This window comes from Atractosteus spatula, chromosome 12 (assembly GCF_055471065.1).
Source record: "Atractosteus spatula isolate fAtrSpa1 chromosome 12, fAtrSpa1.hap1, whole genome shotgun sequence".
In the NCBI taxonomy this organism is placed as follows: Eukaryota; Metazoa; Chordata; class Actinopteri; order Semionotiformes; family Lepisosteidae; genus Atractosteus; species Atractosteus spatula.
Window position 1 is genome coordinate 40142167 of NC_142717.1, and position 27772 is coordinate 40169938.

Sequence of the window (27772 nt, forward strand, 5' to 3'; positions counted from 1 at the left end):
CAAAAATACATCTGGCTTGTTTTTCAGGTGATAAAAAAGCGTACTGCATACTCAAGGGTTTTTTTCTTGCACAACAATACCAGGAGACTTCAGTTCTTGTCTTTCTAAACACAGCTGTCAAGTGGAGAGATTCTGATTCTCTGTGACGTCAATGTCTGGTCAATACTCTAGTTCTCTAGTTAGTGTTCGGTTTACCATAACTGTTTACTGATCGGAAGTCTTTCCCATTTTCATGGGATTCCAGAGTAGTAGTATATTTTTGAATATAAAAGCAAACTTACAGGTGAGGACAAATAGCATACAGTAGTTAGGCATGGAATGAGTGTTGTATTTATGCTTGTTAAATGATTTCTTGTCTATTCATTCCTTTTTTGCATGTGTATCTATTGCTCAATTACCCCATTTAGCATGTGAATGCGTTACCATTGGCAGTTTGTGTGCCAGGGCTCCAATGTGGCTGAAGTGACTGAAGAGCGATGGAGAGAAAAGTTTTTGTCTCGACTTTCGTTCCACTGACCTTAAAACTTTGTGGTCTCTGGTTTTGTTACAATTACAGTAGCCAAACAAAGCATGAAAATCCTAGAGTAGAAAGAAGTTGTGGCTTCGTGTAAATTGACTCATTTTGTTCAAAAATTCTTTTATATCAGCGTGGGTTGATGTCTTGATAATAGAAGAGCTCTCTGGCTTCAAGGTGTAACCTAATTAAGAAGTCGTCACGTGAAGTAATCGTACAGGGCGAGTGCTGGGGTTTGAGACAGATAAATTAATTTCAGCCCCAGTCTGCTGCATATCTCCTCTTAGCTGAATGGAATATGCATCTGTGTGTATCCAATCTTAGATTAATGGCAAGGAATTAATGCTATTACAGCATGCGGTAAGCTGTTTACATTTCATGCACATCAGATTGAGAGGGCAGAGCTACAAAACAAACTCACCACCCAGGGCTAATTACCATCCTCACTGGTGGGTACGTTTGTATGTCACTTGGTCAGGTCCTGGGCTGTGCTAAAAAGTGCAGCTCCTTTCATGTAAATGTAACCTTTTCTCAGACCCCAGCTGTAGAATCCCCCTTCAGCATTACTGCCTGTACTTTCATCCCCACTTTGCTCCTGTGTCAGCATAATAATAATTGCTTGAACTGTATCCAGGAATCTTTAAAGTCGCCACTTTTGCTGGGTAGTCATAAGAGAGCAAAGTCGTAAGATTTTATTTAGTGTGCATGGAGTGGATTGCCACATTAAATCGGGAATCATTTTTTTTCCCCCTTAATTAAATGCGGAGTAAATAAGCTTAATACTAGGACAATGAAATGCATTCTGACAATGTAAATGCGAGGCAGCCACTGGCTCGTAGCTGAATAATGTCTGCCCACTCACTTAGACGGTGCTGTAAATAAAATCATTGTCACAGCATACTTGTTTAGCACATTTTAAAAGCATCTACTTATTTAAGGAGCTTAAGTTATCAATTTCCGCTGTGCTTAAATATTTATGTTAACCATCATGAGGCTTACAATTTCCATTGTTCATTGCAAACCAGCACTGGACAGCTGTTCTTTCATAAGTCCTTCTTTACACCATCGGAGGTGTGGCAGAGATCTTCCAGAGAGAGACTCGGAGAACTGTTTATCAGACTGGATACCGTCTGTCTGGAGCATTTATGGCCCTTGGCTTGATTACAGTCAATTTGTGTTCCAGGTCAAAGAAAGAGTCTGTGTGTGGTGAAAGCCCACACTTCCATTCAGCAACAATACATTGCAAAAAAGCTAAATGAAGAATTCTGAAAGCAGCGGTTACTTTTCAGGAAAATATTCCACTGGTTTATCCAGTGCCCATGCTAAGCTTACAGAGCATAATCTGCACGTACAACGTGATGGAACCACTCGTTTTTAATAAAAAAATATCTCCAACTGAAAAATAAGCTCCCCAAAGAATAAATGTGTTGTTTATATACAAAGTGCAATTCATGAAACACCACAGCTTAAACAAAAGACTCAGTTAGCCGCAGGTGTCGTTGTGTATCAAAGATGATACCAGTCGTTGTCAGCTAACATAACACGGGCCCTGGATCTCACTTGCACAACAGAGCATCAGGTTTGCAGTCACCAGGGGATTTACTGCAGCCTCTTTCAAATTTTTTTGTTATTATTGTTCTGCTGAAATATCGAGGCATTTAAACGTGCCACTGTGATTTGGGGAAGTGGGGGTGGGGCTGTCATTACCAAAGGGAAGCATCTGCTTGCCACGCAGCAGAAACGTGGTGATCATCTTTGAGCTCGACTAATGAGGCAGTAACATCTGAGGCTCACCTTTCAGCAGCGCTTTGATTGGGGGGGGGGGGGAATTTGGAGATGTAATGCAGCTCAGGACACTTGTTATGTTTCTGCCTCAAGTGTTTTGTTTTGGAGCCCGGCGATGTCTTTTGTTCTGCGAAGGGCATGGTCTGCTCTGCACAGGGCGCTTACCGCCGCGGCTTGTCTCCCTCGCTCCAGATCGCACTGAGAAGCACTCCACAATGCCAGACTCACCTGCTGATGTGAAGGCGCAATCCAGGTTGACACCACCAACGATGCCACCTCCTCCCACCACGCAAGGAGTCCCAAGGACCAGCTCCTTCACCCCTACCACACGTAAATGTCAATCGCCGCTCTTCTTTTCTTTCCTCCTCAATCAGTGTTTTTTTTTTTGCTGTTTTCACATGAGTTCCCTCCACCCCATCGATTATCGGCAGTGAAAAAGAAATCCGCACATCCTTGTGTGAAAGCTTGTCTAGTTGCTTATCAACGCATATGTTTTTTGTGCCCTTTATACCTTGTGATTGTAATGCACCTTATTTCCCTAATATGAATATACTGTATCTGTTTTTTTAATAAATCATTTAGCGTTATTTGTTTTGTTTCTTTTCACTCTCAGCACTGAGTCAGTGTGCTGTAGGAAAGCATGCTAATATAGGAGAGTGTGAACTTTAAACGGAAAAGAAATGGCACAAAAATAGCTGTGTTGGATAAGAACCCATAGGTACAGGTTTCAGTTTCAATGTTCAGTCCACAGGTGTTGAAAATCTTTATCTTCCTCCTATAAAGATAGATGATTTTAACATTGTTTCACTGTAGTAAGCGTCCTTCCTCTACAGTATTTGTGGTGTGATAGGATGGGCAACAGGTTAGGGATCAACCACTAATTATAGATTCTGACTGCTTTACAAAGCAACTACTTTGATTTTCCTCTATTTAATTGTTAACAGATGGGGGCTGAGAATTTTTTTTTTGCTGCAGTGTTGTGAAAGTGTTCAGTGTTCAGCAGGAGCAAAATATGCAGCATGTTCTCATTAACAATTCAGATTTTGTGCTGCTTGCCTTAGACGTTTGAACGCTTCGTTTCAAGAGCTCATCAGCATCCTTGTCTTGAGTTTTGTGTGGAGAAATCCATCATTGGTTAAAATATAGGCATGCAGCTCCTCGTTAATGGCGATGTCCTCAGTTTGCGGTTTGCGAAGAAAAAGTCTTTCCACACTGGGGTAAAATTCCTTTTTTAAAAAAAAGCACAATCTTCAATAATGGAATGTTTTAGTGATTATTCAACATTTTGTCCCACTTAACCCAATGATAATGATGCCAAATTGGATATACAATCACCTTCCACTTTCCTGGAGTGGTATTTACTTAACGGACCTAAAAGGTGAAACAATAAACCTCTTAGTGCTTACACAACCAGTTGTACGTACGGTGGAGTTCACCAGGTTAAGAGTTTTCCTTGTTTCTGTTGTGATAAGTTACTTTTTTGTTCTTTTTTATGCAGTAACAAATGGCACCAGCCATTCTCCCACAGCATTAAATGGAGCCCCCTCTCCGCCTAACGGCTTTAGTAACGGACCTTCCTCATCCTCCTCCTCTTCGCTAGCCAATCAGCAGTTGCCACCCGCCTGCGGTGCCCGGCAGCTCAGCAAGCTGAAGCGTTTCCTCACCACCCTGCAGCAGTTTGGCAACGACATCTCACCGGAGATCGGCGAGCGGGTGCGCACGCTCGTGCTAGGGCTCGTGGTAAGTCAGAGCCGCGTATGTGGAAGGCCGGCCCTTCGCAGCTTCGCTCGTACCTTGAGATTCTCAGCACAAGCAGCGTGTGCCAACACTAGGCGGCCGTTACAGCATCTCTCATAGTCTGCGGACTTTAGTTGGAGGGTTTCCTACGCTCTCCACTGCTTTGGGATTTATCAGTCCTTTCTCTGTCCGCCTCTTCCAATTCAGGGCCGTGGAGGGACTGGTGCCTATCCCAGTAAGCAATGGGTAACTATTATAGTAAGCCACTATAATAGTGCACATCTGAAATGTAACAAAAAGAACACTGAGAATTGATCCAATAAAGCCGGGTGAAACTAAATCACACATGACAAGTTATACATTTTAAAAAATGTATAAGAAATTTTAAAAATTGTTTTAAAAAATGTAGAGAGTTGCAGAGTCTCTAATGGATATGGGCAGTGAGGTCCACAGATATGGTACCTGGTAAGCATATGCCCAGTCTTTAATAATCAGATGTCAGATTATGGCTGGGCCGTACTAATGCAAAATAGTTCCTGGAGAGCTATTGTGTCTGCAGGATTTGTAGGTTTTCTAAAGCCTCTGAACCTGAATAACTGAGAAGTTGTTAAATGGGTCCATTTGGGACAAAAGTGAGCTGGTTTAGCTCATTAAGATTTGAGTTTGAATTAAAACCTGCTTAGACACTTGCTGTCCAAGAACAATACTGGACGTCTCTGCCATAAAATGATCCTTAAGAGCTGTATGCATGTGATTTACATACAGTAGGTTGGGAGTTATAAGCTGATGCAGCGTAGTTTTAGTGATCATACGTGATGCAGTATGTCCATTCTGGTACCTTAGGGGATACCAGGTGTTAAGACAGGTGTTAATGTGTCGAATCTGGATTAAATAAAATCTTGTTTATCAAATAAAATCATATTTAAACAGCAAATGGAGCAAGGGTCTTAACCGAGCAGTGTTACACAGATGGAAAACGGATATCATCAGTTTAGCAGTTTAGCGGTGAAACCCACATGCATGATGACAAATAATCTGACTAAATAGTTTAGATATATTGGCTGTTTCTTTTGTTTGTTTTTCTCTGAGTACCTCCAAGTGTGGCTTTAGTTTGTCCTCCTGATTTCCTCTATTGTCTGTCTAGTTTCCTCCACTCTCCTGAGTTCTCACTTTCCCTTCCTTTATTGAAAAGCATGACACACTTAATTAGCGCTTGGAATGCTAAGTAAAAGCTCAGGAGAATTCCTGGCTGTCAAAATAAGCTTCTGCAATCTGTGCGAACAGATGTAAGTGTAATGTAACAAAATTTAGACCTGGGAAATAAGGAGTATGCTATGTTTTTTATAATTATTTTTAAATAGACTTACAATACTATCTGTATGTTTAAACAGATAGACAGTCATGGTGCAGATGAAAAATGGGTTTTAAAGATTAAATAGAGTGAAGGGAAAAGACCGCTCAATGACATACCAGTTGGGATAAATGTACTAACAAAATGACACGCTGTATACTCAAGAAGCATTACAGAAAACATTTCTTCACGTTTCCCTCTGCAAATTTTCCATCTGTGACAGCTTGTGCGTTTGGAAAAGATCATTTTTAAACAATATATACAGTATATACACATTACTTCACTGAAATATTTTAATCATATAAAACAATATGATTAAAATTCACTTAATTCACTTGGTGGCCTTTTTGAATGAATTTAAACAAGTTCAGAACCAAGAGAAATGAGTTACCAATGAGCTGTTCTGTTGTTTACCATGTGTTCCCTATTAAGGCTCTACATCCTCAATCATTCAATCTTCTACAGGATATGATTTTGCTTCCAATCAGTAATATCACCGCATAATGTTTTTCATATGTATTTATATGTGTATTTTTTTTTCCTGTAGAACTCTACCTTAACCATTGAAGAATTTCACTCCAAACTGCAAGAAGCTACGAATTTCCCACTGCGACCTTTTGTCATCCCATTTCTGAAGGTATTGCACAACTCAGTGGTCTGGAAACTATTTAAACACTGCTGTAGATAAGTCACAGATGTGCATATTTCTTTTGATTTTTTTTTAAGAGTGTTTAGAAGAAAGAAAGAAAACTGAACTGTAGCGTCTTCCCTCTTAGCTCTTAAATGGATACAGGGATTCCAGTGGGCCAAGAGGCATTGAGTTTCTTGTCCTCTAGGATTTTGTTTTTCAGGCAGATTTTCTTCCCTGAGCTATATTTTGAATCTCCGTAACCTTAAAGGCAAGCAAAGGCTTGTTAATTATAAATTTAGCTATGGGTTAAATTCCTTTTACCTAGTATACACTATATACTACTATATATATATATGTATATTATTATAGTTACAGTTTTAGTACCAAAACATTCATACTTTTTATTTAAAGTATGTTGTTCACTTATAGAGCTTTGAAAAGCAATAGTGTCATCCAAAATCCTATTTACCATGAAAAAAAAAGAAAATTGTTGTTTGGGATTGGAGTTGTGTGGTAAATGCATTTTTTGTACCTGTTTCACGACATAAGATATAAGATGACCAGTTAATCTTCATATTTGAAACTGTAAGCATTGCATTCCATTTTGTACATGATGACATTTTACTGCAGGACAAAAACTTCATTAGTGCTCATTTTGATTTTAAAATATTTGGTAACCGTCCCAAAAGTTTTAAGGAAGATTGTTTGCTTAACATACAAGTCACTTGCAAACAGATACATTCTGTACTGTATGTCCTCAAAGCTTTTTGCTGGCACGTTATCACTCACAGAGGGAAGTTTTAAAAGATTTCATCATCAAATTAGTTTTTTGTTCTAAAAACTCCCGGGTCTTTCATTGTTGCGAAAATTGTTCCCATTAGGGTCAAGTTTTCAGCTCACAGAGGTGAAGAATCAGACAAGGACACTTGGAGATCCTTCTCTCACTGCTGAATGCCATATGGTTACCATATCGTTTAGTTGGGATAGTTGGAATCAAAGATGTAACTTTTTTTCTAATTTTAGTGCTTTTCCTCAAAGGAGCCTTTAATGACAAATACCATATGGTTGTGGGAACATGGGCCTTAATAAGTGCATTCAAACGCAGCTGTAACAATATGCATTAAAGTCTTGTTTTCATTAGGCTAATGTAACCCACAGACCCTCTCTTCTTATTTGCGTTTATGGAGAAACATTTACTGGAAGGATATTAGACACCATTCTAATTACCTAATCTGGCACCAAAATTAGAGTAAACAAAATTGCTTTGTATTGCCATATTTTTTGAATTTGAAAAGTCTGTTTGTAGAGTCAATTAAACAGATTTTACTGAAAGCTTCTCATTTTGTATTGTTAATACATGAAAGTCTGGCTGCAAGACATCCTCTAGGAAAAGGCACACACTTAAGAAGAGAACTACAGATTTGTGACAAAAAAATTATCTTGTTTGTATTGTTTTGCTTTTGTGAGCACTGTCATGGTGTTTTTTTTTTCCTTTCGTCTTGGACTGCTTGGAAGCCAGATTAGAATATCAGTAATGGCTGAATGTTATCTCCAGCTGCAGTTTGACATTTTTAAACTCCAGCATCTTTTCAAACTGCAGAAAGAAAAATCAGCTACACAAAATGCTGAAGGTGATGGTTTTTTTTTATTTTATCACGGAAGAACATTCTGCACATCAACTAGTAAAGCCCAGTTTCTCGGTGCAAGGAGTATTTTTTTTTAATAGTTTGACTCAACCGTGAATTGAGTAACAAAAGTGAAGTCTAACGAGACTGGATGTGATCACATTGAGCTGTGCCAAAAACATCTGCCCACAAGATGCATACCGCCTGGTGACGTCCCACTAATTATCACTTCAGGAATGCTTTGCTCTGGGGTGGCTGTGTGGAATCTGTTTCCGACAATTTACATGCAATACAATCTATTTTTGAATAGATTATGAATGAAATTTAAAATGACTGGCAAATGTACTTTCGAAATTTGGGCAGAGGGGTAATCTTTAACTTTTTGTTTTTAAGATTAACCTTTACACGGGGGTAGTCGGGTTTTTTATTCCAGTTTTGCACAACTGATCATAGACCAGACATGTTCTTTTAGGGCTTCCAATTAAAGGTCCTGTGGTAAATGAGACACTAAGGTTTGCTGTACTGATCATCATTAACTGTTAGTGACACATCAGAACTATTGGTGAATGAGTATTTTTCACTAACTGTTTTCATTCTATTTTTTATTTTGTTTTATTTTTTTTCCCCTGATTAAACTAGAAGGACAATTTTAACTCGAAGAAGAAATGTTGGAGCCTCACACACATCATAATTAGCCAAGAAGTGCATCACAGATGCCTACAGCATGTCTGTAATTAAGGAAAATCCAAGTTCTTTAATTATAGTAATCTCTTAACATAGATCAGCCCCATTTTTAATTTCCAAGATGTTGTCTATAAGGACCTTTTCTAAAACTGCTGTACAGTCGACTGCTATGGGAATGCAGTCGTTTCAACATCCCCGTCACCGAGCATCAGGTTAAATTGATTGTAATAACTGTCTGAACTACTTAAAGCAAAACAAAATTATATTTTTACCCACAGTAAAGATGCTATGTTGAATTCCTTTTCAACTTGTCAGTGTTCAGCTCATTTAAAGCATTTAGTGAAATGAACCATTTAAGTACAGCTGTTTTTCTTTTAAATTGGCTTCTATATTTATACCTGATTTTGAATAATAATAAAAAAAAAGCCTAAGGATCATAAAAAATAAGATCCCAAATATCTCGAATATGTGCAGGAAAACGCAGAAAGAAAAACAGAAGAGTCGGGATTGGGCCAAGAGCCGGAGGATCTTCCCCCGTGCTCTGTGAAAGGCGGGTGTTTTGGAGGGGCCGAGCCTGACCGCTTCCTCCTCTCTCCCCCTCGCCAGGCTAACCTGCCGCTGCTCCAGCGTGAGCTCTTGCACTGTGCGCGGCTGGCCAAGCAGAACCCGGCCCAGTACCTCGCTCAGCACGAGCAGCTGCTCCTGGACACCAGCACCACCTCCCCCATCGACTCCTCCGACCTGCTGCTGGACGTCAACGAGAACGGCAAGAGGAGGACCCCAGACAGGTGAGGCCTGGCTGCAGGCCACCTGTTGCCAACCGTGGCTCTTATTATCCTCCCATCTACCCATTTTCTTACCACTGTATCCCATTCGGGGTTGCGGGGGGTGGGGGGGAGCGGTGGCTCTGTGGCTAAGGATCTGCGCCTGTGGCTGGAAGGTTGCCGGTTCAAATCCCGCAGCCAGCAGAGAAATCCTACTCCGTTGGGCCCCTGAGCAAGGCCCTTAACCCCAACTGCTCCAGGGGCGCCGTACAATGGCAGACCCTGCGCTCTCAGGCTCTCTCCCTATCTGTGTGTCTCACAAGCTGGGGTATGCGAAAAGATAATTCCTAATGCAAGAAATTGTAAAGGGTTAATAAAGTGATGTTGTTATTATTATTATATTATTATTATTATACCGTACCCTGGACAGAACCCCAGTCCATCACAGCACACACAGGGACAATACAGGCACTCGCACCGGGGCCGTTTTTGCCAGAAGCCAGTTAACATGGTATGTCTTTGGACTGTTGGAATAAACCCACGTGACTACGGCTAGAACATGCAAGCTCCCCACACAAAGCACTTCAGGAGCTGAACCCAGGGCCCCAGCGCTGCAAGGCAGCACTGCCCCCCACTATGCCAGCGTGCCGCCTCTGTGACTTTCCGCCAGACTTGATTTTCCCATTACAATTTCTGTGATGAGAAATTTTTCCATTTTGCCCATTTAGCTGGGATGGTAGTTAGTAATTAATCCAAGGATCTCATTCAGCTGTTTCTAGAGAAGAAGAAAATGAGATAGCAGATTCAAAGGCATGGTTTAACCTGGAGCTTTACTATTCTCACTTCCACATAGTTTTCATGTGTTCTCTGGTTCATGTTTCCCTATTTGTTCTGAAAAAGTCCACTGGCCTGCCTTTGTCAAGGACTTTGAGATGTTTGAATTTTGGATACTTGGATACTTTTGAATACTTGGATCAGGTCCCCAAGGTGTCAATGTTTGTTAAAGGATTGCCATTTATTTCTTAACTTGAATACATTGTTGCATTAATTAATCATTAATGTGAGATACTTTTCAATCAGTACAGCCTGATCAGTACAAATGGTGTTTGTTGGATAAATTTAACTGCCCAGGAATATCAGAGTTTATTCATTTAAAGTAGGAGATTGTACTGACCAATATGTGTATAAGTATTTGTGTATGAAGATTTTTTTTTTTAAGGAAGCATTGCTTTTATTAAAAGCGAATGTGTTTTTCATTTTATGTGTCTTACAATGCAATTAGGCTTTAAATCGGCATTGTTTGAAAGTCTTTTTGTTATGTTTCAGAATTGCAAAGGTGCTCTGGTGGTGCTGACCATGTTATGAATTGCTTGTGATGTGCTCTCTACAGAGAAGCACCACGTCCTCTAATGTTGTTCATGTTGAGCTGTGATGAAATCATTACTCATTTTGCATTACCAGTCATGTTTCACTTCTTCAGAAGGGCTTGTAAATGGCAGGTGAATCACTAGCAATCCCTGGTTCTTTTGGGATCTATTTATATAGTGGTTTAAAGCCAGAGTCAATAACGTTCAGACCCAGAAGGCAGAAATTTAAATCAAGAAAAATGTGATTTTTTGATTTTTTGATCCTCTGGGAAGGTTCTCAAATGAGCATCTGCAAAACCTTTTCTCTTAAGATTGTTTGAGCACATCTTCATTACAATCACTCTGTAATAAAAAGGTGTGGATGATAAATTATTTCCAAAATAAGCAGCATTTTAATGTTCACAGAAATTGTAAATAGTTGCAAGAACAGAAAAAGTATAGCACCAACTGGAAAAAACATTTTACGCACTGTATAGAAAAATCAATGTTAGTAGTTGTCATATTAGCTCTTTCTGGTTTTGGTTAATACTTTTGTGTGCCTTTTCCTTATTGTAATTCTTGCATAATTCTAAAATCTATAAAACATATAGATGGAGCCCTGGGACACAGATGATAACAAATACAGATGAGCTGTCTGGTCAAACGGGCTTGCTAAGCTATTCTTTTTCTGCTTAGCTTTGCTTTGTTAAAGGCAGAATTGGAATGTTTTATTTAAACAATACAAATTCTAATAAAAGGTTGTGATATTATTATGATTCACATATTGAGTTAAAAAAGCAATACATATTTTCTTTTCTGACTCCTTGTGTTTTTTATTTACTGTTTATTAGTTTTAAGGAATAATAGCAGGATATACTGTACTCACATTAAAGACAGCAAAATTACACCTCTTCTCTCATTTCAGAGAACTCGGCTTACTACAAAAAGCTTTGCAAATTGCAACCATGTCTCTTAAGGCAGCCGTTATGAAGAGCAAAAACGTAAATGTGAAAATGCTGCTTTGAGGAGGAGAGAAAAAAGATTCTCTGTAGCGTGTGTGTGTGGGGGGGGGTGTTTTGGTACATATGGCTTGTCATGGATGAGCAGTCACAGTGAGATTTGAAGTCTATTAAAATGGCTCATTAAAAAGTTCAATCTGTTTCTGTAATAACATTGGGATCTATCCGTCATTAAACCAGCGCCAAACTTGACATTGGAATGGAGTCGTAGTTTGCAGCTGCCTGGAAATCTTTGTGGCTGTTGGTACCGGTTCCCACTTCTAGATACAGTATGTCAGCAGGACTGGCTCAGCTTTCACTGAAACACAGCAAAGATAATGAACGCTGCAAAACAGAGGAACCATGCGGCTTCTGTTTTCAAGTCCAGCAATGAATAAAAATGCATGCGCACTGCAGTGGTTTGCTATAACTACTACATGTAATTCATTTTAATACTTAATAAATTCAAAAACACCTTACACTGCAAAAACCAATGGATGTATGGTTGTCCTCCAAGGTTTAAGCTCCATCTTTGGTCATGGCTGTGATGTTACATGTTTGTATTGGTATAGGGGACTTTTAGAAAAAAAGCAACGAAGGTACCTACTCCATTTCAACTTGGTACAAAATTTCTATTGATGTACAACATATCAGCTACTTCAGCTTTGGGTGACTGTAAATACAATATTATAGCATAGAACTAGAAAAGCCATTAAGCTTTTGCGTCCCTGGGATCACTGGCATTAGACAAAAAAATTAAACCAGCCAAACAAAATAACCAGGCCATTTTAAATAAAAAATTCAATGAAGACAGAATTTATTATTTGTAGAATCGCCAGTTATTTTTGTTATATACCCATCATGTCTCATTTCATGACTACAAACTCAGCAGGCGCACACGGGGGAGAATGAGGAAGTGTAGTCAGACCCACCTCGTCTTTTAACACCTTACACGTACGATCTTCAGTGCCAATTGGAAGAGAGGGGCGTCCCTCACCTTACAGCACCACAAGCCTGGCAGTCCCAGGAAGCTGAAGGGGGCGCTGTGTTACGAGTTACGCTGTGTTACGGGTGATTTGGATGACTAATCCCACTACATAGCTGAACCAATTATGTCCCCATCCCTGTATGCCAGTAACATGAGACAGGCTCGAACCCATGACACCTAGATCAGAGAGATGAACTTGCACTTTATTAAGCCTTTACCTAATAAGGCACTTGGAAGCCCCTAAAATCAACATGTTGTATCACCCATGAGTGTTTGAGAAACACGGGAGGGAAAAAAATGTCTCGCAGAATGTGGTTTACTTTAACATGCATGGAGGTGGGAAACAAGAAACATGCAGTGAACCTCTGATTCACCCTGCAGTTTACTGCAATTAATTTTCACTTTTCTCTCCTGCAGAACCAAAGAGAATGGCTTTGATCGAGAGCCTTTGCACTCAGACCACCCAAGCAAGAGGCCCTGCACTATCAGCCCTGGTCAGCGGTACAGTCCAAATAACGGCCTGTCTTACCAGCCCAACGGTCTGCCTCACCCCACACCGCCTCCACCTCAGCACTACCGTCTGGACGACATGGCTATTGCCCACCACTACAGGGACTCGTACAGGCACCCCAACCACAGGGACCTCAGGGACAGAGCCAGACCTCTGGGTAAGGATCTCAGGCCTGCGCAACTAAGGGGAACCAGCTGGCCTCACATGAGTGGGAATGGTAGTTTCTGAAAGGCTCACCGCGTCATGGTTTTTCTGCTGTGACTCTACTGTACCTTCTTTCTGCAAATGGACAGTTAGCAGCCAGCACATCCCTCAGATAATCCCACCTCCAGTGCTGCCTTTTAGGTTATCTTTTTGTCATTGTCACAGTTAGAAAATGGGGTACGTCTCGCCAGTGCAGCAACAAGATAATTCAGCCTTTGTGCAGACTGCTTGATATTTAAAGCACACAATCAGATTCAACACAACACAGTTCAGAACATTGTGACAGCAGAAAACAATAAGCTTTCGCATCAGTAGTACCAAACTAAATTTATGTATATGTATATTTTTCAGCGCGAGACAGTTTGGATGTAATGCTCGGAAATAATTGAATGTTTGATGCTTGTAATCAAAGTAAAACAGGATGGGATGGGAAGTCTATTGGCAAATGGATCTTCCCAGGAAAATTTTGTCTACTGGATATTAGCAGATTCTGAACCGCCTGCCTGGTACACGGGTGATTAATCCACTCCAAACTGAAATATAAAGCACTGCAACCTTCTTTTGCTGAATTAGACTTTACTAATACATCTGAAAGCCTCTCTGAGGATTTTCTCACAGCTCATCACATCCTGCCTGCCCCTGCCCATTGGCAATTGTATTTTGAACATAAAACCAGTTACAAATGAGAGGAGACAACTTGGGCAGTTTGGTAGTTAGTAGCTAATTGATCCAAGGAACTCATTCAGTTTTTTCTTGAAGGAAATCAAGGCATCGGCTTCAACCACATGGCTGGGTAGCTTGTTCTCCTGGTCTCGTTTTTTTTAAAGGCACGTTCTCAAAGTTTTGACTTGTACCCTCTGGTTAGTTTTTTTCACTTTTGATTCTGAAAAAGCCCACTGATTTGACTTTGGCAATTGCTTTGAGGATTTTGAATTATTGGATCAGGTCTCCTCATGGTCTTCTCTGCTTAAGAGAAGAAAAAAAAGGTTCATTTTCTTCAGCCTGTCAGTGTAGGGCGAAAAAGGCACTTTGCCAAAAGTCAATCGGTCAAAGGTCCAATGAAGATATGGATATATATAGGGGTAACTGCTTTTAATTTCCCAAATAAACAAGGAAGTAGAGAAAAAAATAACAAGCTCATTGTAGTTTATTCCTGGTAAGCTCTTAAGGATGGAAGAGTTTCACATAGAGGAGACAATACCACGCTCCGAAGCTGTAGAGCAGTAGGATTAAAAGTACCACACAGACCTCTGGTGATATCAGATGAAGTTCCTCTTTCGTCTTCCACACAAGTAATAAAAAGCCTCAGCAAGCCCTGTTGCTGCCTACTTGTTTCCTGTTCAAGATCAGAGGTGCCTGCAGAGAGGCGTTTGTGCAGTTCATAATGGACTGCCTATTACGATACTGGGGGAAAAAAAAAAGATGAAGGCAGAATGTATTTTCTCAAGGATGTATGTTTATTATTACTTGACAGACCCCTTTGTAAGTGTAATGGGCTGCGACTCGCCCGCAGACAGCGTTGGAAAGTAGGGGAACTGTTTGAGGAATGGAGGTGTCGGGTTTTTGTGTAAGTGATGAGAAAAGCAGAGACGATCACGACTCACCTGATGGATAATGGGGGAAGAAGAAAGGTTTTCCAGTAGAATGGCACTACTAGTGAGTAAAATCGTTTTCCCCTCTTGGCAGGGATGCATGGCACACGTCAGGAGGAAGTGATTGATCATCGGCTTACAGACAGGGAATGGGCAGAGGAGTGGAAGCACCTTGACCATGTAAGAAAAGTAATAACATTTTTTATTACTAAAAATAAAATGTATGTCTGTGCATGTACAGTCGTTCTTCAACAATACTAGGAGCCCAGTTCAAAAGTGGTGTATTGCACGCTGCGTATAGAATTCACCAGCAATCTTGGATGAGAGTGAATATGTGAATTAAAAAATAAGATTCAGGCTAATGTTTTGTTGGTCCTTCCATCTGCTGTAATTACCGCTAAAGCCCTCTGGGACACAATGTATTTCAGCCATGGTATGTTTAGGTGTTTTTCAAGCCCTTTCATGCGACTCTGATAAATGCTGATACATAATGTATACAGTATTTTTCAGTTCCAGCTTTATTGCTTTGCAATTCTCAAACACAAGGAGAAACTGGGCAAATTAACCAAAGAGCAAGAGCTCATGTACAGCTTTTCTCTTCTCAAGGGAGGGTCCAAACTGTAATTGAAAAACAAAAGACATACGTAGGATGTGCAGTCTGTGCCGTCTTGCAATACCAAATTCCCACAAAAAAAAACATTGCAATGATGGGGGGGGGGGGACTCACAGCCGCTCATTAAGACAGACATTTAAAACCCCTCTCCTCAAGGAACAGCTAAAGAAGATCGGCCTGTTTCTCTAGTAGACTGCAGGAGCAATGCAAAACTGTCTTTTCATGCATCCAAAATCCGAAGTATTACACGTGAGGGTCTTGGCTACCCAGGGCCCATCCCAGAAATGCAGGGTTTGAGGCTGAACGGGGTTCATGTCCATTGCATGGCATATACACGAGGACACAAACACCCCGTTAGTCTAGTCACGTGTTTCTGGGAGGTGGGGGTGGAAAACTGGAGAACCTGCAGTGTAAATGAACTTGAAGTAAAGGATCACTGATCCTTTACCGAACAAAGTGTCGGACTAAAATTATGGAGTTATTAAAGATGAAGGTCAATGTTCTATCAAATACCTGCTGTAAAGAATTTATATAATAGCCTTTCCTCAAAGTGCTTAATCCTTTTTTTTTTTTAGGTTTTTGAATCTTCTACTATTTGTACATGTTGAATTTGGTTGAATTGTGGCAGGGTGTGGATCTGTAAGTTGCGGGCACATTGCCTTTTGTTTCAGTTTTGAATGACTTCTGAAACTTCTGAAACTAACACAAACTTTGTGGGAGAAAAAATGACAAGAAATTCATTCTGAAATCCAATTTTCTGCAGATGTGCCTTTTAAATGTGCCAACACTCCACGCTATTGACACCTTTAGTACTGTATGTGCTAGCAGACAAAACCAGAAAACTGTTCTCAGTTGGCCTCACCGGTCTCCAAAATACATATACTGTATATCAGTTCGAATTCAAAGCATCAGGAAAGTGTTCTTCAGACTCTGAGATTTATCTCTATTTCTGCCCTCAAATTTCGACCGTGAAGAGCTCAAAGTTTGAAACTTCAAAATGAAGTTTGAAACATGCAACTGTCACAACATAAAGGGTGTTAGTGGTAATTAGGGAAGATGGAAGACCTACAACATTTTCCATTAAAAAATTAAAAATTATTTGTGTACTGTACTCATCCCACATAACCTATCCAAGGCTATGTATCATTCTCTCTCTTTTTCTTACACATATTGAGGGTTAATAATCTTGACATTTTGTTGGTGATCATTTCGTCTTTATAATGCCATAACTACATGTATCTCCATGCATCTATGGTAATAGTCTACATCTCGGTGAAAGGAAATCACTAAAATAGAAATACGATTAGAACAAACAGGAATAACATTTCGGTTGACTAAAAATGTTTCATAACCGTACTATTTGTTAAATATACATGCATTTATTTTGGCAGTTGAAAATATTTGCTGATGTGAAAGTTAGCCTTTCTGAGTCATATCTTGGTATTTAGATGGCAGAAGTTTCTGTACTGGGAGTGTTCATAGCTTTTCATCTAAATGTTTCTTTGGAAGGGTGGAGACAAGTAAGAAAGAAGGGTAGTGGGAGAGACTGTTTTCTGTGGTCCGGAAAATGTATGTTTCTTTAACTTTTTTTTAAATTAATTGATTAATGTTGTTTGGCTGTGTAAAATAAAGATCCAAAAAGAAATTGACATTTCAACACCTGGAAATGTCTCAGTTTACAGTTTTAAGTTTTAAACTGAGTCACTAATACAGCTTGTTTTGTCAGTAAGGTTTACAACACCGGCTTAGTTTTTGTCAGGTGAAGAGAAATTCAATTTATTTCAATTTTCTATTTAAGAAAAATAAGGAAATCACTATGTAGCCATTTCCTATGATACAGAAAGAAAAAAATGAAAATGAAATATTACTTGTGAATAAGATAGTAAATTAAACTCTAGTAATACTGTCAAAGCAAAGCACAGATGAGTTAATCCAAGCTGGGTTTTTCTTCATTTTGAAGTGAAATAGTGCATCGTATAAAATAGTTTATCTTATAGTTGTCTTTCCTTCTTTATTCATAATCTCCAACACTCTTCAAGATTTATTTTTTGTGCAGCTTTCTTTCATAATTAGATTTACAAGGTTTTGCCTACAGGCCCAGCTAGTCATTAATTGATTGAAACCCCCTAATGTATGGATGAACACAGTTTTAATAATTTGGAGTCTGTTCTTGCCAGTACCCCTGAATTAGTAAATTACTTTTTTTTAATTGCAGGCTTGGAAGAGATAAGCTTTGTAATTAACACAATTGATGATGGGGTGAAATGATTCTCAGAAAAGTAGAGTGGTAGAGTTAGGTGTTAAAAAAGCAAAGATTGAGTAAGTATAATCTGTATCTTCTCAGATATACTTTGCATTCCCAAATGAGTTCCTTCTCAAGAATATATTTATAGCTTCTTTAAATTGGGGCATTTTTATTGTCAACAGCATCTTATGCGCTTCTGCACGGAGACGGAAGTTACCTTTTGTCAGAATACACAACAGAATAAAGCACAACAAGTTGTCAGCTTCATGCGATGTTGTTGACCCAGCATGCACTGTATGTTTACAGAGCAGTTGCTTTCAATTTTAGTCTTGTGCTCCCACTATATGACCCTTTTCAGTGCAGCACCTCCTGCTGGGAGAAATAAAATGGTGATGGGGAGCCGAGTATCTTAATGGCCTGGAGCTAGCTGTGTCTGAATCACCTGGGATGTTTCTCTGTTTAAAATGCGGGTTCATTACTGAAAAAGCAGTCACTGACCTGCCGAGATAAATGTAAACTCTGTTAAAATGCTACATCATGCTACTTGGAGCACATGCATGTACACAAATACAGACTGAAAATTAGCACCTGTTGCTGGTGTTGTGTAAGGTTCTCTCGGGTAGATATAAAACTTTAATTGATCCTGCATTAAATTTCAAAGGTCTTTTTGAATGATAAGTTATACATATTCTTAATCGACCCCTTTCTCCAATTCTAACTTAACTTGTATACAAATAGTAATCATTGAAAGTTATGAAATCACATGACTTTCAGCTCAATGTTTTGTTCTCCAAGGGAAAAACACAGCTCCATCAATACACCTATCTGCTCATTATTTAAACTATAAATAGCATTATATGCATTTTATTTCCACTGTACTTCAGAATAGACAGTGTAGTGTATATATATAAAATCCCTTTTTCCTATCAAGTCATGTTTGTAAGAGACAATTTCTTATAGTTTGCACCATGGCATTGTCCCTGTTCATCTTTGTCAGTTACACCATTGTCATCACTAGCTTGGTAATATCTTGAAGCTGTAAGCGTTAATTTTTGGCCTGTCCCTTCCATAAAATACATGAAATAAATTGTGCCAGTCCATGTGACCCAGTCCATGTGCTCAGCGCCCTGTGTGTTCCCCCCTCCTAGCTGTTGAACTGCATCATGGACATGGTGGAGAAGACACGGCGCTCCCTCACTGTGCTCAGGCGGTGTCAGGAGGCCGACCGTGAAGAGCTCAACTACTGGATTAGACGCTACAGTGATGCTGAGGACCTTAAGAAAGGAAGCAGCAGCACCAGCCAGTCCAGACAGCAGAGCCCTGTCAGCCAGGATTCCACCACCACAGGTACAGCACAGGGGCTCCACAGCTCAGTTTCTGGAGAACATTTGTAATGTTTCCTGTCAGGCTAATAAATAGTTACCACTTGCAAACATAAGCAAAAAAAAGACTTTTTATTTTTTAGACTTTCACCACATTTCCGAACAACAGCCTCCTACAGTACGTGTAGGTATTAGTTTCTTGCATCCTTTCCTGTGCTTTTAATGCTTACATATTTTTAAACTTATTCTCCAGCTACTGCTGAATCAATTTTATGCAAACACACAGGTCTTTAACTAAAACTCCCAAGTGCTTTACCTTCCCAAGTTCTCCTTCATCTAGAAATGTTCTCTCAGATACCGCTCAGAATGAGCACTGTGGCACACTTGCAAATTTCCTAGGGAACTGGAGTTAAAAAGGACTAAAAATAGAGGTTTTTTTAGCAAAGAAAAAGGAATGCCTGGAGCCTTCACTTCACTTTTTAAAAGCATTTTTTACTTCTTGTACTTTTTAATTTTGTGGATTTGAATTTAGAAGAGGCATCATCTTAGTTTTGCCTCACGTTTCATGGCCTGGGTTCAGTTGAGGTTTGGAGTTTGCATGGTCGTCCTAAGGCTTTGTACAGTAGGTTTCCTCTGGATATTCTGGTTTCCTCCCACCTTCCAAAGACAGTGTTTCCTGTACTGGATTGGCTTTATAATTTCAGAATAAGTTAGAGGTACTGTAGCTGCAACCCTGTTGTAGAAAAAATGACTTTTTCATAATTGAAGGCTGAATGAGGATGGGTCTGTCCTCATTGAGCTCATAATGTCCTATGTATCTGACTTATACTCAGTGTTTCTTGCTAATATTTCTTGTTTAAGCCCGGCCCTATTTTGCTTACTCATCAAGGTGCACATTTGTCTCTTCTCTGTGTTAGAAATTCACCGGGAGTTCCTTCACCGACCGGCTTCTGGATATGTGCCTGAAGAGATCTGGAAAAAAGCTGGTAAGAACTGCCTTTGGTAATTGTGTGTGCATTTGGTCAGACAGTGTGTTTTATCTACAAAGAAATCAGGTTTTTGACATCACAGATATGCAGCATATTTCTACATGCTTCTTAAAAGTATTCTATTTAAAAATGGAGATGGAGATTATCCGTGTTCAGTCTAAATGAAAGGGTTGCTTTTAGGACGAGGTGTTAAAGAAAAAAATAAATTTGGGTGTACTGTACGTAGATGCTAAATATTATTTTACAGGTATAATGTTTTTACAGAAAAATAGAACACATTTTTAAATGTACAAATAGCTAGAGAAATCTTGCCCTTTTTACCTCCTTCTGTGACTGAAAACTGGTCGATGGCTGAGGAAAACTGTCTGTTATTACATTAAATTGGACACCGCAAGCATTACTCTTTGTACTACAGGTTTTACTTCAATTCCATTCAGTGTTTCCTCCTCATATCAATTCACATTAAAAGCACATCCTCAGGAACACTTCACCATTTCCCCAACACCTTGCTTGGCACAGCAGAATTTAGTCATACTGCATCCAAAATCCCTTTGTCTTTAATTTGGTAAAGGAATTTAATTACACAATGGCAGCATTGTATTTCTGAAAAAGTTGCTGAAAGCCAGTGATACAATTGTAGATACAGAACACACGTAATATATGGCTGTTTTGTTTCTCTGACATGGTAAATTCCCATCTGGATATTGTAAGGAACTGCTGGGTTTTCTTCATCTTCTTTCCATTCCATAAGGCATGCAATGTCTAAATAAGAAGCCAGGTTCAGCAAAAACATATCATAAATTGTAATAGTATAATAGTAATAAAGGCTGTTCATCACTTCATCTCCTCATTCAACATCTCCCTACCCTGAGTAACACCACTATGCTCTCATGCTATTCTCTCTCTCTTTTTAAACAAACCATTCAACTGATTGCACTGACACTGGGTGCAACACAATGGATCACTTTAGTCTCCTTGCTAATCTCACAATTCCTGGTACTGCTCTTACCTGTTTTTTTCCCCCCTCTCATCACTCGCAGGTGAGACATGCTCATACCAGGTCTTCTGGCAAGGACACGCTATCTTCCTCTCACTTTCTCTCTGCTGTATTTCCTCAGGGCTCCATCCTGGGCCTTACTGTGTTCTGTCTTCACACCCAGTCCCTGGCCCTCCCATCTCTTCGCACTGCTTTTCATATGACGTTCATGGTGATTATGCTCAAATCCTCTGTTTCCCCCCTTCTGCCTCAGATTTCTTCCCACATCTCTGCCTTCTTACAGCTATCTCCTCCTAGATCCATTCCCACCATTTTAAATTCAACTGCTGAAAGGGAGTGGAGCTCTTCTTTTCCAGTTCTCTTAATCCCTCCACTCTCTTTCCCTCTTCCCCAGCCAAGATCCCTGGCATCACTTTGATCCCTTCCTTGCCTGTCTCGAACACATTTCTGCCTCTTCTTCTTTAGCAGCAGTGATAGAATCTACCACTTCTTTACTATGTATTTAATGTGATTCTTAATCCAAGCGCTGGTGCTGTCCTACCTAGATTTCCTCTTGACCAGCCTCCATGCTAAAACTATTCAGTACACCCAGAATTCTGTACCTTGCCTTGTCGGTTTTTGTCACTTACACACTGTTCTTTTGCTGTGCTTTCCTTATTGTTGCCTGTATAAATCAGTGTTGCATTCAGAACTCTAGTCTGTTCCTATTGCTGTCTCAACTAGCCAGGTCATATCTTAATATTACTAACCATTGTCATTGTTCAATTCCAAAGTATTCCAAAATGCTTTGCATATACCTGTAGGAGGGGAACCACCTCATCCATTACTTAAGCACTCCCCCCACATGGATGACCCAAAGCAGCTTGTAGAACATGTACAGTACCAACATACTCATTACTAGCATATCGAGAGAGGGGAAAAACTACTTCAACTTACGGAAAAATTTTCAGTAGCCTACACTTTGCAAGCCCAGGAAGGAAATTAGCCAGGACAGTAAGGTTAGCATGCCTACTCTTAACAAACAGTGCCACTGGATTTTAAATGATCAAGTGGTCAGGTTTAGTATATCATCCAAAGAATGGGACAGCTCTTATGGTTATGTCCCTGATTACCACACTGGTTTGCACTGAGAACTGGTTTGTGAATTGTAGTTCAGTGTAAAGTGTGCCACTCACACAGGTTTTCCTTAGAAGTCTATCATCCCAGTACTGACAAGGTACTGAGGTCTAATGAGATCAGGCAATAACATGGTTATGCTGGTCCAATGAATGTCCTATTCATGCACAATGGAGAAAAACCTTGACTTGGTTTTAGTTTCATAAAGGCAGTGATAAAATAAGTTTGAACATATCTGTCTTTGCTTTTTTTAATTAAAAAAATAGTAATTAAATTTATAGATTGGAGAATGTTTGCAGTTGGTAATAAATATTCAAGCCCCTTGCAAAATGTCCTACCAATTCTCTTTACTGATCTGCATGTGCCCTTGGGACCAGAATAGAAATGCATAATTTAAATATAAATTGCCTGATTTACATATACAATTAGTCAAGCTGCAGCTTTGATCGTAAGCAAAAAATTATTGTCCTGTGTTGCCACTTAGATGGAATTTTAATTCACCTTGAATATTCAAAGTAAATTCAATCTCAGTCGTACATTTCCACGATATAAAGTTCCTTTGGCAGAAATAAATTGATGAATTGTTGCTTTGATACATTTTTCTTTCAGAGACATTTTCATGGAAGAAAGGAAAACTGAAATACAAATCGCTGTTTAATGAATGTTTTACCCATATCCAGCATCAGGGCTTGTAGTGCCAATGTAACAGAAAGAAGGAAGAAAGACACTATATTTCATATGCATTGATTTGCCTGTTTGGATGGCTATAACAAGGGTAGTTATTGATCTCCATTAATTTTTTTTAATTACAAATGCATGTTTTTAATTAAACAGAAAATTTAATTAAGATACTTTTTAAGTGGATTAAACAATTAAGTTCAAACACTTCAATGAAACATGCTGCAATTAGTTTTAATAGGGTGTTAATTGGTGCTGGATTTGCCAAGTTAATAATTACCGCTTATTTCGTTTTCAATTAATCATTGTCATTTTACTCTGAATAAAAGAGGAAATGATGATGGATAAACTAATTCAGGAGCAGAAGCTTTCCTCGTGTATATGAGCTGCTTGACTTCTGGAAACGGTCATTTTTATTTGTCAGTATGCAGAATAAACAATGGTTGAACTTTGAGTCTTGCAGATGCTTCTGATGTCCACAAGCCTGTTATGTTCTGGCAATGTAAGATCATGTGCTGATGTTTTGTTTGTATTTCAATAGATGCTAAATTTGCAAAAGCTTTATAAAATTGTTCTCTCTGAAGGAATGTACTGTATATGCATCTACTTCTGCATCTTGTGTAATGATGATTAATATGACATCCAGTCACTTCAAATACAAACTTAACCCATACCTTAACCCAGAGCAACATTAATTCAAATGTTGTGTTAAGGAATTCAGTTTAAGTGCAGCAAGGTACAACAGTAATGGGCAAAAGATGGATATTTTGTAGGATCTCAACATAAAACATACTTGCATCATAAAAGTTGAGTTTTGTGTTTTGTTGCTGGTGATGTTTTGAGCTTGTGTTTAATAGTGCAGGGTCTTACTGTGCATGATTTTAAATGTGGTTCTCAAGGACTAGATATGATGCAAAATGGACTCGATGTGAATTGAAAAAAATGGAAGCTGAAACTCGCTAAATGAAATGTGAGTGCTCCTGTCGGCACTTCCTCGCCTCCCAGCGCTGTAAGCAACCGTGTGAAGAGATGAGGTCTTCGGAGTGGCCCTTAAGGGTTTTGTTTTTCCGCCGGTTTCTGCAGAAGAGGCGGTGAATGAAGTGAAGCGCCAGGCCATGTCTGAGCTCCAGAAGGCCGTGTCGGAGGCGGAGAGGAAAGCCCACGAGATGATCAGCTCGGAGAGAGCCAAGATGGAGCGCACGGTGGCGGAGGCCAAGCGGCAGGCCACGGAGGACGCCCTGTCCGTCATCAACCAGCAGGAGGACTCCAGCGAGGTGGGTGTCCCGGCGCTCACCACACTTCGTCAGCTTCCCGTCTATTGCTCTCCCTCGGCCTCCTGGGTCACGCTCCTTCGAGCTTGAACTCGGAGTGATGGCTCTTTGAGCTTCCTAGCTTAGGTTTACAGCAGGACTCGCTTCCAAAAAGATCTTAGATCTTGGGTGGCAAACTCTTCTTAGAGGCTTTACCTAGAAGGCCTGTTACCACTAGAAGATGCTGCTTTGGCTTTTCATCACACGTCAGCAATTATGGTGCTTCTAAAACATATTTACTATTTTAATTTAATTGTTTTTTACATGGCTTGGCTCCGTTTGGATTGCAAGTTCTCCCATTGTGAAGCTGGTAACAAAGTCTTTTCCCAATTGGAATATTTTTCATCTGCTAAAGTTTCCAGCCTTTTCACTTAACAGTGACAAAAATGCATATTTCACCTCATTTAAACGGAGCACTCTTGCTTTCCATTTGAATAATTTGCATGCCGGAAATAATACATATTGCTTTGGTGAATAATTAGAATTTGGTCATGAGAAAATTAGTCAGATCAATCTTTCCGTTGCCACCAAGCAAAATTATTTTTAGTGAACAAGGTCCTAAACGTTTAACACCATCATACATACTCATTTAAAAATTGTTCATGCAATGTTAATTTTCTAAACGCATCAGTGGGAGACAAGGCATTTACCATCACTCAGTAATGGACTATTATGTACAATCCTTATGTTTAAAATAAATTGTGCATTAGAGTTGTTTTATCTTAGGATTTTTGCTTGTGCGATAGCTGAAATCCAACTAATATGCTGCATGCTGGCTAAGAGACAAACAGTCTTCATTTAATACCTTAAAGGACTGCAGTACATTATCTAATTCGTGTGTGCTGTGTAAATTAGTATTTTATCATCTTTATGCAGTCAAACTTCAACACCAATGTGTGTGTATATATATATACTGTATATATGTGTGTGTTACCTTCTGAATAATATAATCGAGATTCTGACTCTGCATTACTCACACAAGCACAGATGAGTCATGTAGTTTTTACTCAATTTGGAAAATCTGACTTTTATTTTGTGTAAGAGTTCTACTACAATGTATGTAAAACACTTAAAATTATTGCCAGCTAGCCCATTTAAGAGCTCAGTGGAAAACGTCTTGTAAGTTTCAAAGCTGGGAAAGAAAAGGTAAAAAGAGAGGTTAAGAGAAAAACCTTAAGATCCCTTAAATGTCAAGTTTGACAAATTTTGTTGCATGAAAATAACTTTAAAACAGTGCATGAGAAGTTAAACCCTATGTGTCTAAAGACATTCAGCAGTAGGGAAACTTATTCTACGAAGAAATCTTCTAAAAAAAGTGAACACGAAAAAATAACTTTTGGAAAGCAATTTATTTTATTTACCACACATTTGAGAATGTATATTTTGTTATACATTTTGTTTATGGTGTTCTCTTACCAATGAATTTAATGATTAAATATGTTGTAGTGTTGTACACTCCAAGTTGAAGTCCTGAAGTCTTTAAAGTTGAATGAATTTCATTCATGAAAACAGTGAAACACCGAGCATCTTCATTTGGTTTTTCTTTATAAAATAATAATAGAAAATCCAGTCCCACAACATGATTGCTTGCACAGCTATTTATATATTGCCTCCAGTCGTTCTTAACCCCACATCATATGTAATGTGTACAGTATATAGCATGTGTTATGAGACATGAAATCCGTTACCACTAAAAGTTTATCCGCTGTTTTTTCCTTCTAGATTGCTCATTTAAGTTTGTAAAGGTGGTAGCAATTTCAAAGAAATGGGAAAATTGGGACAAAGGCATTCACTCATAATCATTCCCGCAAGCCTGTGTGTTTAATCAGTTTGCAGCAAATTCTACTTACATCTGACTTTAATCGCACAGAGGCATTGTTTATTTGACTGGTTTCTGGCCTTGCCATTTTTAAAAGTTTTTTAACATTATGCAAGAACCTCATACAGTGCTACAGTAGCTGTAAGTGCTGTTTTCTCTACTTCTTTTTAGGCTTTGCATTTTCTGTCCCTTAGGCATATTGTAAGAAGGAAAGAAACTGTCAGGCTTAAAATCAAACATGTATCAGGGAACTCATTTGAAAATTTTACAGTTTTGGTTTTGTGCACTTTTATGCAGGTCTTTAATACCTGAAAAAGGTTAATGTAGACGTTGTTTCAGATCCTGAGATGAATTTTAATGCATGCGTATAGCCTCCTTAATTTTTTTTTCTTATTATATTTTATTTGCGTAAATTACATTAAAACCAAAAACACGTTTCACATTTTTAAATTCTTAGCATCAGCATCTGCGCATTATACAGTACACGTCCATTGCTGCCAATCTGTCATGTAAAAAGAGAAAGGAATAAAAGGTTTTCTGTGGGAAATCAGAAATGTGTATAAAAAGAAATTAGAAAAATGTTGCTGTTAAATCAGGTTTTTATTAATGGCAGGACCTTTACTCCACAGTTATTCTGGCTGATGAATGGAAATTTAAATCATTGGCTATTTTATCATTATTGTTCCCTGTAATTGAGTTATATCTTTTCCATTTTTTTTCCTGTGTCTCTGCAGAGCTGTTGGAACTGTGGGCGCAAAGCCAGCGAGACGTGTAGCGGCTGTAACACAGCCCGTTACTGTGGCTCTTTCTGTCAGCATAAAGACTGGGAAAAGCACCACCACGTGTGCGGACAGACGCTTCAGGCCCAACAGCAGGGAGAAACGCCGGCAACCGTCAGCTCCTCTGCAACGCCGAGCAGTGGCGCAGGCAGTCCCGTGGACACCCCTCCAGTAGCCACGCCCCGGTCGACGACCCCAGGCACTCCCTCCGCCATAGAGACCACCCCTCGCTAGGCAACCAGACAGCCAACAAACTCACAACAAAAACATTTCCTCATTTGCTCAAAGATGATAAACTCTAATACTACAAGAAAGAAAGAACTTGTCTTGAAGTAGTACTTATAAGCAGAAGGCCAATAATGGGTCATATTGACTTACCATTATTAAAGACACAAAGATATTCTTTGTTTTTTTATTTTTTATTATTTTAATTATTGTTTCTTTTTTTATTTTTTATTTCATTTTCGTGTACATAGAAAAAGAAGAACTGAAAAGACAGCAGAGAATTACAGACAACTAGATTTGACCTCCTCCCCTCTGTTATTTTTCCAGTAGCTGGGATTTTAAACTAGATGACCTCATTAACAGATGCTTTACCAAACAGCAAACCAAGGGATTGCTAATTGCTGTTGAAAGCAAAAATGCTAATATTCAAATATAATAAAGGGACACATTGTTCTTTTGAACAATATGGAGAAAAAAAGAAGAAAGAAGGAAAAACCCCTCCAGGGCATGAATGTTGGATAGAGTGTAGACATTTTACTGGGAAGATGAATGGCGTCCGTGGGTTACTGACTGAACTTTGAAGACCCTCTGCGAAATGCACAGATGTGCGGCAGATTGGAAGGAAACACAGATGTTCGTCCTTTTTTTTTCAACTTCTGAAAGAAATATAATAATATCCAGGTCAATGGATTGAAAAATGAAAGCTGTTTTGCGGCGGGATGTTTAAGAGGAGCAGAAGCAGCACAGGGGGAAAAAAAACGCCATAATTAAAGTAAAAGAGGCTTTCTTTTCAACTGTATATCCATATATATATATAATAAAATAAGGAACACAGCCTGCAGTTGATTAGCATTTTCTCCAGCTTTCATGCCAGCCAGCTGCCCCTTTTCACTCCAGAGCTCTGCGTCACGATCACAGAGGCCCTCATGGCCAGACTATCAGGTTGGTT

General features: G+C 39.3%; 1 protein-coding gene across 2 annotated transcripts in view; it reads left to right on the forward strand.

The window, feature by feature from the left end:
• runx1t1 (RUNX1 partner transcriptional co-repressor 1) overlaps positions 1-27318 on the forward strand; it is a 64753-nt gene extending 37435 nt beyond the window's left edge. For both annotated transcript variants that reach the window (XM_088928761.1, XM_088928762.1), the window contains exons 2-11: positions 2492-2629; positions 3798-4039; positions 5935-6024; positions 8934-9115; positions 12841-13091; positions 14825-14910; positions 18737-18935; positions 19828-19896; positions 23774-23964; positions 26554-27318. In XM_088928761.1, coding sequence (XP_088784887.1) covers positions 2492-2629; positions 3798-4039; positions 5935-6024; positions 8934-9115; positions 12841-13091; positions 14825-14910; positions 18737-18935; positions 19828-19896; positions 23774-23964; positions 26554-26832 — 1727 coding nt within the window. In that variant the 3' untranslated portion in view covers positions 26833-27318. The remainder of the gene's footprint in view (positions 1-2491; positions 2630-3797; positions 4040-5934; positions 6025-8933; positions 9116-12840; positions 13092-14824; positions 14911-18736; positions 18936-19827; positions 19897-23773; positions 23965-26553) is intronic.
• The last annotated feature ends 454 nt before the right edge of the window (positions 27319-27772 follow it).